The 22,062-nt window shown below is 43.4% G+C and overlaps 1 protein-coding gene across 3 annotated transcripts in view; it reads right to left on the bottom strand.

The window, feature by feature from the left end:
* cdh13 (cadherin 13, H-cadherin (heart)) overlaps positions 1–22,062 on the bottom strand; it is a 1,232,244-nt gene that overhangs the window by 151,816 nt on the left and 1,058,366 nt on the right. For all 3 annotated transcript variants that reach the window (XM_085991762.1, XM_085991760.1, XM_085991761.1), the window contains exon 8: positions 5,006–5,146. In XM_085991762.1, coding sequence (XP_085847888.1) covers positions 5,006–5,146 — 141 coding nt within the window. The remainder of the gene's footprint in view (positions 1–5,005; positions 5,147–22,062) is intronic.

Here is a 22,062-nt window from a genome sequence, read left to right as displayed (position 1 = left end):
GTAGACTTGTTTACGCTCAATGCATTCATGTGTCAGCTATGGCTCAGTGGCACGCCTCTGAGTCAGAAGGTTGTGGGTTCAAGTCCTACTCCAGAGATTTGAGCACGAAATATCTAGACTGACGCTTCAGAGCAGTGCTGGGAGAGCACTGCACTGTCGGAGATGCCTTGTTTCGGATGAGACGTTCTCTCTCAGGTGGATGTAAAAGTTCCCATGGCACTATTTTGAAGAAGAGCAGGGGAGTTATCCCCGGTGTCCTGGCCAATATCTGTCCCTCAATCAACATAACAAAAACAGATTACCTGGTCATTATCACAATGCTGTTTGTGGGAGCTTGCTGTGCACAAATTGGCTGCCACGTTTCCTACATTACAACAGTGACTGTACTTCTTTGGCTGAAAAGTGCTTTGGGACATCCTGAGGTCATGAAAGATGCTGTATAAATGCAAGTCTTTCTTTTTTTTACCCAAGACTCTTATCATCGACAGAGAGAACAACCATCATCTGATGTGCCTGGATATCAGCTCGGGTTATAAATATGAAAGACATTATGCAAAATGACTGCCTCACACGCTGCTCCCCTGAAGGATTATTCTTGTTCATCATCTCATGCCAGAATATAAAATGCCAAAATACTTTTTTTTTAATGCAGTACTCTTTAGTATGCAGTGTATTAACATGTCCTTTCGTAATGTTTTTCCAAAGTGATAGAACTTAGTTGATCAAAGGCATTTCTCTCAAGAATAATGAAAATTAATAGTGAGAAGGCAGATAGATGATATGGATCTAATCAAATCTATGTGTAGATTAGCCGGAGGTGCATATGGTGGGATTAGCTGCCATTGGATTGGATGGGACACGAGCTCCTGGTCCATATATGAGACTGACATTGGAAGCTCTTGGGTGGGAAGGGTGGGGTGAAGTTCTTTAAAGTGCTGCTGACAAGCGCTGATGGAAACCTTTAAAGGGGTGTGGGCACCTACTGTTAAGTGGCCAAGTATGGAAGGAAGAAGTGTGTCTGCCTTTAAAAAGGCTGTAAATATTTCAATGCATATTTGAACCTTCCCAGAAGCTATTTGGTCAAATTACTAGCTGATCATCACAATGACTAACACAATAAATGTAGCGGCTGGAGATAAAATCTGTGGCTACTGATAGAGCAATGCAGCACTTAAAATCCCTGTTTGATGGATAATAAAATGGAGGTGCTTCTGCATGAGCTGGGTACAATGATGGTCACCCTGTCTGCCACTCAAGGGCACTGTCAACTTGTGGATTTATTTGCTGGTACCATAGTATGGTGGTTATGTTTCTGGACTAGTGATTCAGGGGCCTGGACTAATAACTAATAATAATTCAAATACCACCAGGGCAGTTTGAGATTTTTAATTCGGGTTTAAAAAACCTGGAAATAAAAAAAACTAACTGGTATCCGTAAAAGTGATCATGAAGCAGTCGGATTGCCGTAAAAACTCAACTGGTTCACTAACTGCCCTTTAGGGATGGAAACCTGCCATCCTTACCTGGTCTGGCCTATATGTGACTCCAGTCCCAAACCATCATGGTTTAGTCTTAACTGCCCTTTGAAATGGTCTAGCAGGCCACTCTGTTGTACCAAACCACTACCAGTGGTTCAAGAAGGTGACCCACCACCACCTTCTCAGGGCAAGTAGGGATGAACAATAAATGCCCACCTTGCCAGTGTTACCCACATCATGAGCATGAAAGGCTTTTATAACAGAACACAACCAAGAAGTCAGTCAGGCAAAAGAGCTACTCAAAGGTTTAAAAAACGCAGGAAAATGCAGGGAGTGAGGTCCTGCCCTGGGTTATAGCACAGAATACGGAGGCGCTAGTCTGTTTAAGTCAGGTAAGGTGACCCATTGATTTGGAGAAAGAGGGCATTTTTTTAAATTTAGAATTTTTACATAGACCCATATTCATTGAAGCAACTCTGATCATAACTGTTGCTCTGCATGTCTCACTTTACTGTGGAAAAGGTTAAGAATTCAAACCAAATTTCACCTCATTTAATGTTAGCAGTCTGCCTTTGGAGAGAGTGAACAAACACACATGCAAATATCTAGTTCAGGTCGCAAGGGGGTTCCACTGTTACTCCCCTGGGTCGCGCTACCATACAGGTAGATATAGGGCAGTGTGAGTCAACTCTCATGAAGGTAAGCTGCACAGACCACTTATGGAACCAAATGACGTCACTGAGCCCAAGAAGGTATCTGGGGAAGGTGTGACTTTGTAACAAGCACCTACCCCAGAGAATGGAAAGAAGAAAGAACTTGCATTTATATAATGTCTTTCAGAACGTTCCAAAGTGTTACACAGCCAGTGAAGGACTTTTGCAGTACAGTCACTGTTGTAATAGCAATAGTATTACAAGGAATAGTATGAGGCATTGGAAGGCCTGCCTAGGAGTTTCACCGCTATGGTTAAAAATTTGGAGGAGTTCACTTCCCGCCTGTGTGGTGTCACCTCAAGGGATGCTGTGGCCAGGCCCTCACAACAGGAGTCCATGTTCACATACTTCATCAGTCTGTGCATGCGCCCTTTAACTTACAACATATCAAGACCACGCACAATGAGGATTAATTCAATTTAATTCAAATGGTATTGTAATATGCCTGGAAAACTCATCTGGATATAGCGCAGAATTTGAGAGTTGTGTACAAATGGTGCGGGATGCATGGATGCTGATAAAAGACTGTGGACAATACTGGCTTGGTTACTAGTGGGCAAAGTAGCAAGCATTTACATGCATGATTCTGTATCTATGGTTAAAGATCAGTTGCATAGAACCTCTTTGCACTCATGAAGAGCGAGATATTGGGTATAAGAACCAGATGCATAGTATCAATGCACTTTGGGAATCCAGAAAATGGTGACAATGGTATAGATAAAAAAGGCACCTAAGATCTGCAAGATACTGTGTACTGCAGGTTAGGAGACTTGGCAGTAATTTTCAGCTATTTTTGTAAGGACCGAGTGGCATACAAGTTGATGATAGGTGTTACTAACTAAGCTATCCCTGTCCAGGAATTGCTTCTAGGTGTGGTTGTAGGAATGTATATAGTTTTGTGACAGTCTGTGTCAGGGCTCATAGGGGGCAGCACCACCCCATTTGTGACTTAAAAAAGAGGAAGAGTGGAACCAGCATCAAGTGATGTGTTGCTGTCCATCCCAATTTTTGGACGTGCCTCTCTTCACAGAATCACAGAATCACAGAATCTACAGTGCAGATAGAGGCCATTTCGGCCCATCGAGCCTGCACCGACACATATCCCACCCTATCCCTGTAACCCCACGTATTTAATCCCCTAACACTAAGGGTCAATTTATGGAGGTTCATTTAAAATTATTTATATATATTTGCACTAATTTAGATATTTTCTGAGCATATATTGGCCCAGAAATTCGGGTCTCCAGGGGTGAGTACGCACAGGGTACTCACCCGTAAGCCCAATGGAAGTGCCAGTTTCCTGCATGCACTGTGCATGCGCAGGAAACCGGCACTTCCGTTCCCCTGAAAGAAGGGGTTCAGAGGTCAAACGCGTGCGCAGGAGAGGCTGCGCGTGCGCATCGAACTTACATTTTTTTTGCAGGTTTTCCTGGGAGGGTAAGTCTCCAGAAGTTACACATATAAAAAGCAGTCGCAAGGCCTGCTTTTTACAAGGTAAGTGGTGAATTAATTAAAATTAAAACATTTTTTCCACAGGTTTATTATTTTTAAATACTTTAAAGAAAGGTAAGTTTATTTTTAGCCCCGTTAGAAAATAAAATTATTTTTTTCAAAAATTTAAATTATTGTTTAAAATAGTTATTTCATGTAATTTATAGTTTATTTAAAAAAAAAATTATTTGAAGATTTAGTGATGTTTTGGGGCTTATAGTATTTATAAGTTTGACAGGTCTTCCTGTCAAACTTATGAATGAAGCATTCCCTGCTACCATTGGCTCTCCATGGCCCACGTGATCCCAGGGGACGCATCGAACTAACTGCGCCCCTGGGATACGCAAGCACTGCGCACCGGCAGTTGGAGGAGGCCCAGGATCGGAATCCCACGCGGGGCCCACAGCTCAACGGCCGGCGCGCAAGGTAAGTGCAGGTCGGGGGTTTACACCCGCGGGAAGCCCCTGACCCGAATTTCTGGGCCAATCAGTTTTGCGCATAACAGGTGCTCAGACTCTGAACACTAAAAGGAACCCTCGTGTGCAAGCCATCTGATCCCTGGCCCTTATCCTGTTTCAATGTCTTCAACAGTTTTATCTCTTCTTTATCATTACATAGAACTTGCAGCACAGAAACAGGCCATTCGGCCCAACTGGTCTATGCCAATGTTTATGCTCCACATGAGCCTCCTCCCACCTTACTTCAACCAACCCTATCAGCATATCAATAATTACTATTGTTCTTAAAATTTCCTCATTTCTGGGAAAATCAACCCTCACTTCCAGTTCGCAAACATGCCCATTTATGTATTGCTTAAAAAAAAGTTTTAAACTGGCTCAAGAAAATATATCTCCTGTATTATTATATATCAATAATAATAGGGTCAGTTTATGAGTGTGTGTACAGCAAGGAACCTCAGCTGTCATCAGTGCACATCAGAAGATTAAGTCTAAAATCTGTTTTTTGCTGCTAACCATTCACTTGTTCCTGATACCATTGATTACCACGGTATATGTTTTAGCAGACCGATGCTAATTGCCGGCAAATTTATAATCACTTCCAGTTACTCCTGATCAGTTGAGAGTGGTGAGCCTTTATAATCGAGTGTATTAACGTAGGACATGTAATGTTGCCAAATAAATAAATAGACTTCATCAGTGTTCAGCTGCAGTGACAATTACTGCAATACTTATATAATGAACAAAAGTGCACAGTATTACAAAAACTGCTGCTAAAGTGAAAATGCAATTCAATATCCAACAGATCCACCTGATGATAAATATTAACTATAGAGACGGTGACATAGTCATAATGTCTGCTTACCATCGATTTAGTGAATACAGGTGCATGGTCATTCTTGTCATCAATGATGATGGTTGCTGTTGCGGTGCCTGTCAATCCCACGTCACTGCCCGCCATGTCTTTAGCTTGGACAATCAACTCATACTTGCATACTTCCAGAGTCTAATAGAAAAGAAAAGCATCAATATTAGAATACTATCTGTTAATGTCACCGTGGGATGATACAACTTCACTGGTATCACACGTGTCATATGCTAGAAGAAATTTATATAGTCAGGTGTATGTAAACAGAAATATATGTAGCTGATAGATATGTTGGTGGAGATTTGCTTGTCCATACTGCCCAGTTTGCATTTAAAAATGGGGTGATAATGGGAACAAAATAGCCTATTTAGTTGAAACGCTGTTCCGATTTTCAAGTAGAGTCAATCTTGTTGGCCGTAGCACCTGTCGGACACAGACAGGAGCCTCATGAATATATGTTAGGTTGAGGCAGAAGATGTAGTTACAATCCCTAATGTCACTTTCGTCTGTTCCCACTGGAATACTACCAGATCCTCCAACCACCAAACATGTGCAGCAGAAGTCAGGAGGTGACCACTTTGAGTGTATGTTAAAAGGGACCCTTAGCTGCAGTCAGGAAAAACTGGAAGCAGGTTTGGCATTCATTGGTAATGCAGTTGCTTGTGGGTTTTGACTCTTACAGGCTTCCATATTTAATCTACTTGCTGCAAATTTCTTGCCCCCAGATCGGTGAACCATAGCAATATGCATCAGGGGAATCCAACATAATGGTCCCGAAAATCGACAGCAATTCCAGCAGACTACCGCTCAAGTTTCCTGGATGGCCTTGTGGGTGGTGAAGACTACATAACAGCAGTGGCTACACTTCAAAAGTAATTAATTGGCACTAAAGTGATTTGGGACATCCTGAAGATGTAAAAAGTGCTATATATAAGTAAGTTCTTTCTTTATAAGGCAATCAACTTAAGGGGGCATGGGGCTGAGGTGAGGACTCCCAGTGTTGGAATTATCATGTCCCAGACCTTCTTCACAATCTGGCATATTGTCAGTGCAGGTACACCTGGTAACATAGCAAACAACTAAGGGACAGGTGCGGGTCCCACCTAGGGGTCTAGGCTGGGATCGTGACCTGGTTCCCTGTAGACCTTTTAAGTTTTAAGATGTCCACCATTGTAAGGGGCTGGGGGCATCTAAAAGTTGCTTCTGCAAGGGGATCTATCCCTCACCCCAGGAATCTTAGGGCAGGCTTTCCAGTGTCTTTAGTGGACGGCTGCCCTAGATGTGCCCTCAGCTCACCGCCGGCATGCAAATCACAGGACTTCTCTTGGGGGAAAAATTGGATTGGTTTGCGCCTCTCGTTAGCGCTGCCAGGGGGTGCTAATGGGGCGCAAATCCCCTAACGCCCAGGTGCGGTGCCGCTAACGCCTCCCGTGAAATTCAGTGGGAGGTTGGCGCTGGCAGTAGTCAGTAGTGCCCCGTGGCGCTGTGCTGTCAGCGATGATGTCAACGCCATGCGTAGCGCCCCGGCCACAAACTGCCCTTGCGCCCCGACCTATCGCTGAACAATATGTTCGACAGGATCAGGGGGCGTTTTTGCAGCGGCGGCAGCGTTACTTAAAGGGCAGGTGTCGGGCGGCCATTTATATTTTGGCCGACTGCCAGCAACTGCCCCCTTTCACTTTTTTATGCAGGGTGCCAACTGCGACCGCTCAGCCCGGCACTCCTCTTGAGTGCCGGGCTGTTTTCACGGCACCCCGCTCCAGGTGTGTGCAGCGCTTGACCCCTCTCCTTTAATCAGGGGAGGAGGACTGCAATGATGCGGCGCTATGTGCCGCCACGCATGGTGCTGTTGCACGTAGTGCTGCGTACTTCAGTAGTAGCGCCCCAAGAGGGAGGTGGAGCACTTCCAGTAACGCCCCGCCTCCTGCTTGAGGCACTACGACTGAATTTACGGCGGAGGGACGCTAGATTTTTTGGGGCACGAGGTTAGCACCCTAAAAGGGGCGCCACTCAATTTTCCCCCCCATGAGCTTTGGCACGGCCAGAGACAGGGTCTCATCCAAGAGATTTACGCTAAAATTCTCCAACCCACAGATTTTCTGGTCCAGTATGTTTAACATTTGTTTTTTTTTATTATTCTATGTGATATTGGGACTGCACATCTCTTCATTGTTCAAAAATTAAAAATTAAACTGGTACCAATAATCTGGTGCTGTTGCATAGTCTAGATTTCGGAACTAAGCTCACAGTCAACGTCAGTGCAATTTTTAAACATTTCCGTTATAAATGGACTTTTGCAAAGTAAGTTGCTTTATTGTTGGAGTTGAAAACTAAATTAAAGAATGAATGGAATCAGAGGAGCTTCAGTATATTCACTGGATATTCTACAAATCTTAAGTGTGCTTTTTTATTTGCTATTCCTGTTGAAACACAATTTTAAAATCTACCTTATGTTGATTAGTTTCTATGAGCAGTACATAAGTGATTTGTTTGGCTGACTTTAGTTGTCTAAAAATGACAAAGATCCATTTAAAGTGAGCACCACAGCTTTAAGAATCTGAACTAAGCTTCAGGATTGCAAATTTCAAATGAGGTGTTTGCTACACGTACACTTGTCTTTCAATTCCAGCAGCAGCATCTGCGACACCATCATTCTCCCTAAGATGGTTACTGATGCAGTTAATTGTGCTCTAACTGACACCTTCTCCTTGTGCTTCAAAGATAAATCACGGAGGGGGACGGTAGGGAGTGGGGTGGAGCATCATCAATTGTAATTCTCTGTCATTGTATGCAGTAGCTATGAAATTACCCGGATTGTGACAGTCAACCCTATGATGAAATTGAAGAAGAGCCTCTTCATCTCAGTGGACCCGAATGATGGATTGATAAGAATATTCCCTTCACAATCCAGAGAGCAAAGATTTGAATCTCAGAGCTATTTGGTACACAAACCTACCTGCCACAATCGTAACAGCTATATCTCTTTTAAGACAGACCCTGGGGTGCAGTGCCCTGGGACAGTGCAGATAGATGGCATTGCTTATCTATAAGTGGGCCTCCCGCATCTATTCGATCGACTGTCAGGGCAAGGAGCTAACTATTCAACTTATTAATAAAGCAGACTCAAGGAAGAGGCCTCTGGCTTGCTCCTTGCAGTTTATCGAAAATTTTTACTGTTTCAAAGGCACACATAAAGGCTTTTGTATACCTAACATACAAGCACATGCAAATAACTCTGGAACATCATAGTTCATTTTTATTAATAAAGCTTTCGGGTTCTGTACACATTGAAACATATGTTAATTTTAATCAGAAATCTCGTTTGATCTGTTTCCTACATTAGGGAAGCTGATGTGATGCTGAGCTCTCTTGTTCAATAAGAACATAAGAACATAAGCCATTATTAGTTATGATTATAACTGCTGTCAAGGTTCTTTTAAACACAGCAGGCAACTGCATTCAAAAGTTAGGCCAGTGGAAAACTACAACCATGTTGTTTATAACATTCCACTCGTTTATTAATAAAATTGAAATAACGTATAGGATTTATTGCCTTTCTCTGTGTGTGGACCATTTCACTATCTTAGATATTTGCATGCATTTAATGCCTTTCCAATATCTAAGCTCTGGGAATTCCCTCCCTAAACCTCTCCACTTCTCTACCGCGCCCTCCTTCTTTAAGACGCTCCTTAAAACCTGTCTCTTTGACCAAGCTTTTGGTCACCTGCTTTATTGGCCCTGAATTTGTGGTCAGAGGCTTCCCGTGGGGAAATGCCTCTGATCCGCAAAGAAGATCTGTGCCTACCCGGGGCCTCAGGATCCACTGCGACTCGTGCTCCTGAGACTCTCCTGGTACGCACGGGTAGAGGTCCACGTAGCCCAGGGACGCAGGCGGTTCGCAAGCACCCCTGGGATCACGTGGGCTGGCCTGACGAATGAAAGAAGGGGATCCCCATTCATGCTTATAGGGATTTAAACTAATTTAAACTCTTATGCTAGTAAAAGCAGGCCTTACGCCTGCTTTTACCAGGTGTAAGGCTTTCACTGGCATTTGCTGGGCAGAAGTTGGGCTAACTCTCTACCCGCAGATGCCCTTTTCCTGGGGATGCATTGGATCTGTCAAGAAGATTCTTGACAGATCGTGAGTTCCGGATTTTCATGCATGCGCTTTGCGTGCAAAAACCCAGAACTTGTGCAGCCCTTACAGGCGCGTACGCACCCATAGTGGCTGCAAAAAATGGCCCAATATCTCCTTATGTGATTCGGTATCAAATTTTATTTGACAACGCCCTTGTGCAGCACCTTGGGACACATTACTATGTTAAAGGCACTATATAAGTGCAAGTTGTTGTTGTTGTTAGTAAGATGACCTTTTATATCATTTGTTTTCTGCTTTTCTGTTAAGTAGTTTTCAGGTCATCCACTGTCTCTTCCCGTCTCTACTTTTGAACTGAGGCCTGCTTATCTTTCAGCTTTCAGTTGTGATGAAGCGTATTCATCCAAAAGCTGTCATTTCTCTTTCCAGATGTTGATGGACTGCTGCTTTTCGAGCAGTTTTTGCTTCAGATTTCCAGCATTTGTAGCCGTTAAACTCCGTAGTATAACCGTTCATTCAGATACACAGCTGCTCATTTCAGTATCATTGGAGGGGCTCATTCTAACTTTCAGTTCTGTCTCTCTGGCTACCACATTGCTTTCATAAATTCCAGAGTATAATAGGGTAATAAACTTTAATTATCCCGATCAATTAAAGTAAAATGTCATAGTTAACACTGCATGACAATTGTCCCTCGCCTTATATCTGCAGAACCCTGTTCTCATTAATACCTATTCTGTTTCTACACTATATATCTGTCTTTAATTAGCTGACTGTTTAACTAAGGAAATCTAATAATCTGAATGCCCTCATGTCACCAGTTTAATTAAGAGCTGGTTACAAAGTTCCAGGAAATGTATTGCCATGTGTTGTTTTGCTTTTGATGTGGTTGTTACACGCTACTAACACAATGTTTATTTACAGGCCAATCATTTATTCAGGCTAATACTGAGAAATTCTGTAGACATGGTGATGTCATTTTGAATAAGCAATTTTCTGTCCATTAGGTTAATGAAGATTAGTAACCCTATGCTCAGTACAGTAATGCTGCATGAGATCACTGATAGACAGTCAAAAGCAGGCGATGCTTTATGTGCAAGTTGCTCAGCACGATGCCTGTGCTACCTTTCTTCCTCTGCTCTTTCTCTAGATGCGCCACAGAAATGTGAGCCAGTCTTCCATTCATCTGTACAATAGCAAAATACTGCAGATGCTGGAAATCCGAAATAACAACAGAAAATGCTGGAAAAACTCAGCAGGCCAGGCAACATCCGTGGAGAGAAATTAGAGTCGACTAAAGAGGCACAGGGAGTGAAATAGATTAAGAGGCCGGGCTGGGAGAGAACAAAAGAGAAGAGGCATTAAGAGGTATTCAAAACGAGACGAGATGGTGATAGGACTAGTGGAGACAAAAGACAGCTCTAGATTAGGTGTGAAATGCGCTGGCAGAATGGGAGACAGCTGCCATGTGGGAGAGAGAAAAAAAAGGAAAGGGGGGGGGGGGGAAACCAAAACAAAGGTGTGGATAAAAAATATAAGTAAAAATGTAATAGGGGCCGAGGTTATGATCTGAAATTGTTGAACTCGATATCGAGTCCGGAAGGCTGTAAAGTGCCTAATTGGAAGATGAGGTGCTGTTCCTCGAGTTTACGTTGAGCTTCCGTGGAACAATGCAAGAGGCCAAGGACGGTGAGGTCCGAGTGGGAATGGAGCGGTGAATTAAAATGACAGGTGACCATTCATCTGGCTGTGCCAGTACTTCACAGCACACGCCATCACTACCTCTCTGCCTCCCAAGAGCCAGCTAAGATGCATCCATGACAGGGTTTTAGAGAGTGAATGAGAAGGGAGTATACTGGGTGATACACAGAGCACGAGTGAGCAGCAGCAGGTGGAGGAGGCCATCTTGTGTCCTGCCTTGGATAATGACGCTGAGGATCTAAGAGAAGGATGATTTCTGAGTAACCAGCATTCATTCAGGCATTGTTGCTGAGTTTAAGTTCATGGAATGTGGATGATGACAGGCTGGCCAGGAGCGCGTTGGCATAGTCTCTTCAGATACTTTCAGAATTTTCCCTGGTCACTTTGCTCCTCCTCAAGGAAGGACAAATACAGAGGAATGCCCAGAGATAATGGCACTCAAAGGGGAATTCCCCTTTAAAGGATAGCTGAGAGCCATCTAAACCCCTCTCCCTCTGGAATCACAGGCGCAAGCTTTAGTTATAATTTCCCTGAAGTTCTAAACCTGAACTGACATCTACAGTAAACCCTCTCCTGCGCTGAGCATTCTCCCAATTATACAGAGAAATCTTACCTTAATGCACAACAAATTTGAGTTTGCTGCCTTACGGACTGTTCCATAAATCTGACAACTTGGGCCTGTCTGTTCTGCACTGGGAGGCCTTGTGCCTGACGTAAGGAATGACGGGATGATTGGAAATCTCACGGATGGCAGCACACGACCATCCCAGCCTTATTTGGTGTCATGTGTGGTTTAAAATGAATTTGATGGTGTACAGATATTTTGACTGCTGACCCACAGCTGGGAGCATTACATAAAATGATATTTAGATAATACTGCAACACCTCAGAGCCATTTATAGAAAGGTGAACACTGAGCAGCAGAGGGGGAAACAAAGAGAAGAAAAAGCATAGGACGTGAGGGCAAGTCCTGTCAAAGAGAAAGGTTTTAGTAAAGCAGGCTGGAAGATTGTGAGGTAGAGGGGTTTGGAGACAGCGTTCCAGAGGATGAGGGCACAATGGCTGGTGTCCGAGAAGCTGAAGACACTAACAGCTAAAAGAGATTACAGAGGGCGGGTGGTGTGGGGCTCGACCATGAAGGAGTTTTAACATGTAGATGAACTCGCTACTACAAGTAGTAGTTGAGCCGACTAGTATAGATGTATTTAATAAGAAGCAAGATAAAAACATGAGGGAGAAAGGAATAGAAGGATATGTTGATGGGATTAGATGAAGAAGGGTGGGAGGAGGCTCTTGTGGAGCATAAACTCCAGCACGGACCTATTGGGCTGAATGGTCTGTTTCTGTGCTGTAAATATGATGTAATTCTATGTAATCTTCTTGTCAATCCACTGGGGTACACAGTAAGCCAGCACAGTGAGTTGATGAAACTGTGTTTTGCAATCTTTGTCCTCCTCTTTTTACTGACCGTTTTTTCTCCAACTTGCCGTCTCTCCTCAAGGCGTTGACCCCTTGTTAGGTTGTGGTTTCACAGGGGCCAATCACCCTCTGCTAATTGTTCATTCTTGATGTTTTGAACCCAAGCGGTGAGTGCTAGTAGTGCTAATGATTAGGAAAGGGAGCCCTAGCCGAGTGTCTGCTTCCTAATACAAAAGCAAAATACTGCGGATGCTGGAAATCTGAAATAAAAACAGAAAATGCTGGAAATACTCAGCTGCTGAGTATTTTCAGCATTTTCTGTTTTTATGTCTGCTCCCTAACCCAGGAGCACTAACACAAACCAAACAAACCCAGCACAGACCTGTAATAGAACCCGAGATCTGTATGGGTCAATTCCTCACTAACTTAACCAGCTGGGCCTGTGAGGAAGCATGCTCCTTGCTGCTCAGTACGAGATACTTGTAGTAAAGACTCATAACCGTATGAGACAAATTAATTTCTTGTTATCTTTGCAGGTCTTCATCATAATTCATAATGTTCAGGAAGCTTTTGTTCTCTGCTAAATATTTGTCCTAATTTCATTAAGCCACTTTTTCCAACAATGAATTCATATCACCTTGTGAAAAAGTGCTTGGTGAGTCTGTTTCCATTTGTTTGCAATCAAATGATGCGGTGACACAAATCATATTGGAGCACGTCATTGCACCACTTGCATTTAACACCATCATGCTGATGCATGATGCTTTGAAAACAAAAAAAAGCAATTATTTTTTCATGAAGAAAATATTCATTTCCATTCAGAGACCGCAACATAGTTACAAAAATAACAATCTAGATTTTAAAAGCTTTAAATTATTTTCTTGCCTGCGCCCCTGGGATACGTGGGCCTCTACCCGCGGGTACCCGGAGAGGCCCAAGACCGTGAGCCTCCGTACCTCCCGGACCCCCAGGTACACGGGCATTTTATTTGCGGATCGGAGGCATTTCCCCGCAGGAAGCCTCTGACCCCAAATTCAGGGCCCTTGTGTCTAGTGGCAAAGTGTGCATTTGATTTGTTTTTCTCCCTGAATCTCTAGGTAGGGGAAGGGTACCAAAATCATGGTGCTTTTGATAATGGATCCTTGATCATTTAACAGTGAGGAACTGTATTGCAAGATTTCTATATTTTAGTGGAGGGAAATATCCTATTACTGGCAGTCTAGTGTTGAGTATGCATTCATGTTAGTCAGTACGTGCTCATTTTGCCTGGCAGGTTGGTTGCAACTATATATTTGAGCCCTAATTAGGCATTGCCACATTTTGCCAGCTCTAAAACTGGGCATGGGGAGGGGCTGGGGTCAGGGGCATTGGTTAGGGAACAAAAACCTTTTAGAACTTTCACTAAGGTAAATTAATTCAACTTTTGTATAGTTTCAACATTCAACAGGTATAAAGGCCAAGGGTACTTTTTTTTCTACCTCTTTGCTCACCCTCTCTTGTATAGTGTTATAAGATGTTCTGGCTCCTGTCTGTTTGCCAGCTCGTTGTTTATGTATTGCAGATTTAGTTGCTGTGCTGCTGGTTCCTGGAACCAGCTGTTCCTCTCATTGCCAGTGGCTGAACTTCACTTTGAGGTTGTGGATGCTTTGCGACCAAAGGCAGTGTGAATTGGTCCAGGTGAAAAAATCTTGCACAACTGGACAATGAATGGACAAGTAGGGATTGTCTTGCCAAAACTGTGGGAACCCTATCAATAATAGTCAAATGGGGCTAATAATACTTAAGGAGGCTCATACATCGGTCTGTATTATTGGAATCCGTGTATGGTTTTGAGCTTTAGACTTCTCAAGTACGGAGTTTTGAGGCTGTAGAGATTGGAATTCCAACCATCTCTTCACCGACTTAAAAAATTCTCATCTCTTTTAGTAACTCTCAATAGATGACTATCAATAAAACATTTGGAAGAGATTATAGGGTAGATTTTATTCATTCACAACCCTGACGCAAAGTTTTAACTGCCAGAAACCCATATGAGGAATTTGGACCCAGAGGTCAGGCTGCCCACATCACTTTCCATCCAAAATGAATAGATCGAAAATCCTGAGGTGCCCGCTGGGCTCTGTGCCCAAGTTCCTGATATGTACCCCTAGCGAGCGAAGCTCTGAGCTGGGAGTGCGAACTCAGAAAATCTACCCTTGTAAGAACTGCAATAGCTGATAGCTAGTCGTCAGCATGAAAAAAAAGTTCTTAACAAAAAAGGCAAAGTTAGCACTGGAAAAGATAGCTACTTGAAATACCTCCTCAAAAGAAGGCTGTGAGGAGTGTAGGAGAAGGTACATTGAGCATCATTCCAAATTGGTGAATATCAAGCAAAGCCTATTTGCTCAAGTTTATGAATTACTAATGACAACAGGGAAGACACCAGCTCTGAAGTTTCTGGCAGCCCACAAGAAGTTTGCATTATCCTCAGTGACTTATAAGACATTGCAAAGCATAACGTGAAAGCCATTCATCGGGCAGGCATGGAACAATTAAATAGGACACGTTCTCTTAGTCTCCAATCATTTTCGGTGGAAGTCTTGCAGGTTATGCAACCTGCCACATTGCTCAAGATGTCAGAACAAATCACTGCAAGCTGTCAAAACTCTGTGGTTGTGGCTTCAGAATTTTCCTCTTCACTAATGGAGGAGTCTTTACAAGTGTGCATGACAAGTTCGGGTCAGACCTACAGCATCAGTGGTATGGCAACCATCCAACAAAAAAATTCTCTGGAATACACTAAGAAAAGGAAACCACACTGGGGTAGATATTTGTATGCCTTGTGCCTGTTTTTCAGCGTAAAACGGGTGCACATCATACCATTTTGTAGTGAGACAGCCTACGCCCAATCTGCACAGGCATTGGTCCCACTGCTAAATTTGTGGGGACCAAGTTTACCATCCTGGGCAGATACCTAAAACAGGTGTTAGGCCCTTTCAATATGTTAATGAAGGGCCTAGTGCCCATTAAAGGACTCCTCTAAAAATGTGTTCCCGATGAGCATGACAGGCGTTAGGCCTGAAATAAAAACAGAAAATGCTGGAAATACTCAGCAGGTCAGTCAGCATCTGTGGAGAGAGAAACAGAGTTAACGTTTCAGGTTGATGACCCTTCGTCAGAACTGGCGTCGGGCCTCCCCTCCTCAGGAATCTTCAGTGGCCCTTGTGGCAAACAACTACAGGTAAGTTTTTTGATAAAACAGTTAAAAAAAAACAATTCTGTGGAGCTAGAAGGAGCAGGAGTGCTTCCCCCCAACTCTACAGTGCTGGTGATCGTCCTCCCCTCTCTCATTGCCCAATCTGAAACCCCTCCCGGAACGTACCCAGGGACTGCGGTCAGCGGCCCAATATTCTTTTCCTCGTGGGGCAAGTTGCTCGCTCTGAAGATATAGATGAGGCCGAGGCCCAATTCTGAGTTGGCCACGAGACTATCAGTTTGGGCACACCCATGTAGCACTGAGCCTGGGCCTGAAGTCAAGCCCAAACTAATTTCTATCTCACTCTTTCAAAATACAAACAAAAAACAGAATCTATGTGAGGTTAAAAAGGAGTACAAATTAATGTTGCATGCAATCAGGCTCTGGGATTTCTTTTCCCAGTATCAAAATAAACAAATGTTTATCTTTGAAATAAAAACAGAAAATGCTGGAGATACTCAGCAGGTCAGGCAGCATCTGTGAAGAGAGAAACAGAGTTAACGTTTCAGGTCGATGACCTTTCATCAGAACTGAAAAAAAGCAGGAAATGGAACAGATTTTTAAGCAAGTGTAGGGGCTGGGAAAGGGGGGAGGGGATGAAAGAACAAAAGTGAAGGTCTGTGATAGGATAGAAGGCAGGAGAGATTAAGAGATACTCAAGGCAAAAGGAGGTGGTAATGGGACAGGTTAAGAAACAAAGGATGGCTCTAGATGAAGTGTAAATTGCACTGGCAGAATGAAAGATAGCTGCCATGTGGGAGAGAAGAAAGGACACAAACAAAAGGTGTGGATAAAAAATATATATGATGATGATAGGGGCTGAGGTTATGATCTGAAATTGTTGAACTTTATGTTGAGTCCAGAGGGCTGTAAAGTGCCTAATCGAAAGATGAGGTGCTGTTCCTCGAGCTTACGCTGAGCTTCCGTGGAACAATGCAAGAGGCCGAGGACGGTGAGGTCTGAGTGGGAATGGAGCGGAGAATTAAAGTGACAGGCGACCGGAAGCTCGGGGTCACCCTTACGGACTGAACGGAAGTGTTCCACAAAGTGGTCACCCAATCTGTGTTTGGTCTCCCCAATGTAGAGGAGACCACATCGTGAGCAGCGAATACAGTATACTAAATTGCAAGAAGTACAAGTAAATCTTGTCTCTTAACCTCTCCTGCCTTCCAACCCATCACAGACCTTCCCTTTTGTTCTTTCATCCCCTCCCCCATTTCCTAGACACTACACTTGCTTAAAAATCTGTTCCATTTCCTGCTTTTTTTCCAGTTCTGACGAAAGGTCATCGACCTGAAACGTTAACACTGTTTCTTTCTTCACAGATGCTGCCTGACCTGCTGAGTATCTCCAGCATTTTCTGTTTTTATTTCAGATTTCCAGCATCTGCAGTATTTTCTTTTTGTGTTTATCTTCGAATTGCTTTTATCAAGTCATTTCAATGTGGAATTCAACTATTTGCTTTAAAAGGTGTATATATAAAGCATGCATTCTGAATTGTTTTCATCCTTCTCCTGTGCCTTTGTTCCCTGTCTTACCTCTGCGTCTCATCAAAGAAATAAAGCCATACCATTTTTCCTCTGTAATGTAGTTATAGAGCCTGTCTATTTGCATTCTTCACATATTTAAAGGAACACTCCAGGGCGTATTTCTAAATAGATGGAAAGAGAATTTATCCTTATGAGTGTCCCAAATCCCCAAATGTGTAGCTCTCTGTTGCTGAAAAATAATACGTTCACCAAGCAGCTACAACGATTGCCATCATTATTTCTGCTTTGTTTGAATTATTCCATTCGAAATGGCTGCTCGATGATTTGCAGCACTCTGCAATTCTTCGCCAGCCTACTAATTGAGACTCTGTGAAGAACAAACAGGGAATTAAATATGAGTCAGTGCTTTCCTAAGAGGAGGAAGAAAGGAGGAGAAAGTAAAGAGGAGAAAATCAGAGGGGGAAAAGCTCAGCGGGGATCACTCCGTTGGGATTTGGTTCCATTGGGTCTCAATGCAGAATTTTTATGAGGTGGGAGGGAATAATTTCAGGCGGTGGGTAAAATTACTGGCAAAGTCCTATTGAATGTATTTATAAGGCATAAAATTACTTTCCTTATATCAAAGCACATGCATAAAATATAATTGTATGTTTGTAGACAATGCTAATGGAATGACAAATATGGTATTTGCCAATGAGAAATATATGACATTTTGAAAAATAAACACCTTTACAATGAAATCCAAACCCAAGTTATCGGAGCCAATTTGGACTTATTTAAAAAAATGCAATTTTTAATTCAATTCAGATAACTTAAATTTGAAAGTGGGGCTTATTATTTTAAGAAGATTGGGGAATGCAGTGAAATTGGTTTGCTTCTATATTTTTCTACATTTTGTCTGAGGCATCTATTTTCTTTTCTGATGCTCTAAGGACAGGTATTCGTTCTAGGTTTCAAATTCTTTGTTGGTTGGGATAGGGAAGGGAGTTTATACAGTCAAGGCATAATTGTCCTTGTAGTCTAATTGTAAGCTGATTTTATTTTTATTCATTGTCGGGATGTGGGCATCGCTGACAACGTCAGTATTTATTGCCCATCCCTAGTTGCCCTGAGGAGCTGGTGGTGGGCCTTCTTGTGGTATGAGACAACCGAGTGGCTTGCTCTTTCAGAGGTCAGGTAAGAGTCAACCATGTTGCCAAAGGACTGGAGTCATATATACGCCAGACCAGGTAAGGATGGCAGGTTTCCTTCTCTAATGGGCATTAGTGAGCCGGTAATGGGTGGAGGTGATTGAGAGATCCAGATCCAGGAGAAAAAAGCAGCTCAAGTACTTAATGTACTGAAATCTGTTTCATTTCCTGTGTTTTTTCAGTCCTGATGAAAGGTTTCGACCTGAAACATTGACTCTATTTCTCTCTCCATGGATGTTGCCTGGCCTGCTGAGTTTTTTCCAGCATTTTCTGTTGTTATTACTTAATGTACTGATTCTTCTTTAAAAAATACACAATAGTTTACAATTTATTCTTTATATGTTAATATTTCTGTATTTCCCTGTATTGGATTTGTTGCACCAAGTGTAAATTTCTAGTGCTGGCATAGAATATAAATTCTTGAAGTGTCTATGATATTCACCAGACAATAAATCAGAATGATAATGTGTAATTTCCATGATTATGTTACTTTTTGGAATGGAGGAGCGAACCATCTACAATTATTATTTATTTCATAATAGACAAATGTCTGCCTTTATGAACAATAGGACACCTATTAATCAGAGAGCCATGATTCTGCTTACTGGAAGTCAATAGCTGGAACTCAATAATGCTGGTTTCTTTGTCTATTAGACTAAATCTAACTGATCGCAAGATTGATCCAGATGAGTAAACGTCATTCGGTCCATCTCCTACCTGGACTTAGAGGATGCACAATAGCTTTATATAAAAGAAAATGTTTATTTCCATGTTTAAGATTAATTGGATAACTTTAATAAATTAAAATTAAACTCACAAGTGGAATTTAAAAATGGATCTATGGAGAGGTATTTACTAAGTCTGTTCCTTTAAAAAAAATAACATTTGGTAAATTTCTGTGCTGAACGTGAGGGATGCCAGGACTGACAATGGAATATTTCTGCTCTACTTTTGTCATCTAAGATGGAATTTTTAACTCCCGGGTAAGGAAGAGACTAGGACATAGGGGTGGCCCGCCAAGGAGCCGCAGTGGGAGGCTTGGGCCTCATTTACATCCTGTCGACCAGATGTCCAGAAGCAGCTTGCCGGCTTTCGGCCCATGAAGATTGGGCAGCCTAGAGGCTGCCTGGCCTGCAGTCAAGCAAGCCAGGGGGTATTGGAGGGTTGCGTGGGTGGGAAGGAATGTAGGAAGATAGGAACAGGAGTAGGCCATTCAGTCCCTCAAGCCTGTTCCACCATTCAATTAGATCAAGGCTAAGCTGTACCTCAACTCGATTAACCTGCATTTGATCCATATCCCTTGATACCCTTACCTGACTTACATTCCATTTTTTTAATTCATTCACAGGATGTGGGCGTAACTGGCAAAGCCCTAATTGCCCTTAGCTGAGTGGCTTGTTAGGCCATTTCAGAGGGCAGTTAAGAATCAACATTGCTGTGGGTCTGGAGTCACATATAGGTCAGACCAGGTAAGGTAGATTTCCTTCCCTTAAGGACATTAGTGAACCAAATGGGTTTTTACGACAATCCGGTAGTTACATTGTCATCATTACTGAAACAAGCTTTTTATTCCAGATTTATTAACTGAATATAAATTCCCCAGCTGCCGTGGTGGGATTTGAACTCATGTCTCTGGATCATTAATCCAGGCCGCTGGATTAGTAGCCCAGTAACATACCCACTATGCTACCGTTCCGGCAAAACCTTCCAAGACCCCCTCGGGTTACCTAACTGTAGTTTGGCGGCCCCTAGGCTGCCCAATCTTCGTGGGCCGAAAGCCGCCGACTCAGTGCACTGAGGGAGAGCTGCACTGTCGAAGGTGCCGCCTTTCAGATGAGGCGTTAAACCAAGGACCTGTCTGCCCTCTCTGGTGGATGTAAAAGACGCCATGGCACTAACTTGATGAAGAGCAGGGACATTCTCCCTGGTGTCCTGGCCTATATTGATCCCTCAACCAACATTACTAAAAAACAGATTAGCTGGTCAATATCTCATTGCTGTTTGTGGGACCTTGCTGCGTCCAAGTATGTCCTGTCTACAAAAAGCAGGACAAATCCGACCCGGCCAATTACCGTCCCATCAGTCTACTCTCAATCATCAGCAAAGTGATGGAAGGTGTTGTCGACAGTGCTATCAAGCGGCACTTACTCAGCAATAACCTGCTAACTGACGCCCAGTTTGGGTTCCGCCAGGGCCACTCAGCTCCTGACCTCATTACAGCCTTGGTCCAAACAGGGACAAAAGTGCTGAACTCAAGAGGTGAGGTGAGAGTGACTGCCCTTAACATCAAGGCAGCATTTGATCGAGTGTGGCATCAAGGAGCCCTAGCAAAACTGAAGTCAATGGGAATCAAGGGGAAAACTCTCCATTGGTTGGAATCATACCTAGCACAAAGGAAGTTGGCTGTGGTTGTTGGAGGTCATTCATCTCAATCACATGACATCACTGCAGGAGTTCCTCAGGGCAGTGTCCTAGGCCCAACCATCTTCAGCTGTTTCATCAATGACCTTCCCTCCATCATAAGGTCAGAAGTGGGGATGTTCGCTGATGATTGCACACTGTTCAGCACCATTCGAGACTCGTCAGTTCTGACGCAGTCCGTGTCCATATGCAGCAAGACCTGGACAACATTCAGACTTGGGCTGACACGTGGCAAGTAACAGTCGCACCACACAAGTGCCAGGCAATGACCATCTCCAACAAGCGAGACTCTAACCATCTCCCCTTGACATTCAATGGCATTACCATCGCTGAATCCCCCACTATCAACATCCTGGGGGTTACCATTGATCAGAAACTGAACTGGACCAGCCATATAAATACTGTGGCTACAAGAGCAGGCCAGAGGCTGGGAATTCTGCAGCGAGTGTCTCACCTCCTGACTCCCCAAAGCCTTTCCACCATCTACAAGGCACAAGTCAAGAGTGTGATGGAATACTCTCCACTTGCCTGGATGAGTGCAGCTCCAACAACACTCAAGAAGCTCGACACCATTCAGGATAAAGCAGCCCGCTTGATTGGCACTCCATCCACCACCTTCAACATTCACTCCCTCCACCACCGGCGCACTGTGGCTGCAGTGTGTACCATCTACAAGATGCACTGCAGCAACTCGCCAAAGCTCCTTCAACAGCACCTTCCAAACCCGCGACCTCTACCACTTAGAAAGACAAGGGCAGCAGACGCATGGGAACATCACCACCTACAAGTTCCCCTCCAAGCCACACACCATCCTGACTTGGACCTGTATTGCCGTTCCTTCACTGTCGCTGGGTCAAAATCCTGGAACTCCCTTCCTAACAGCATTGTGGGTGTACCTACACCATATGGACTGCAGCGATTCAAGAAGGCGGCTCACCACCATCTTCTCAAGGGCAATTAGGGATGGGCACTAAATGCAGGCCTAGCCAGTGACGCCCACATCCCAGCAATGAATAAAATTTTTTTTTTTTTTTTTTTTTTAAATTGGCTGCCACGTTTCCTACGTTACAACAATGACTGCACTTCAAAAGTACTTCTTTTGGCTATAAAGCTCTTCGGGGCGTCCTGAAGTCGTGAAAGGTGCAAGTTCTTTCCTTCTTTCCTAACAAAAATCTATCACCCTCAATCTTGAAAATCTGCATTGATCCAGCATCCACAGCCTTTTGGGGGAAGAGAGCTCCAGATTTCCACTACACTTTGTGTGAAAAAGTGCTTCCTGATTTTACTGCTAACCGGCCTAGCTCTAATTTTATGATTCTGCCCCCTTGTTCTGGATTTCCCTACCACAGGGAATATTGGGCCAAAATTAACTCAAGGCAGGAAAAGAGGGAAGGTGTGGGAATACTTTCTGACGGGAAACCCGAAAGTATGGGTTTCCTGCAGGGCCTGCCAAATTTAATGGCAGAGACGTTTTAAATGTTTTTAAAGGATTCCTGACCGAC

Source organism: Somniosus microcephalus, chromosome 6, assembly GCF_052327205.1.
Source record: "Somniosus microcephalus isolate GS21.2 chromosome 6, FLI_Smic_1.0, whole genome shotgun sequence".
NCBI lineage: Eukaryota > Metazoa > Chordata > Chondrichthyes > Squaliformes > Somniosidae > Somniosus > Somniosus microcephalus.
The sequence above is the reverse complement of the archived record's forward strand: the minus strand, read 5'-3'. Positions and strand labels throughout refer to the sequence as shown.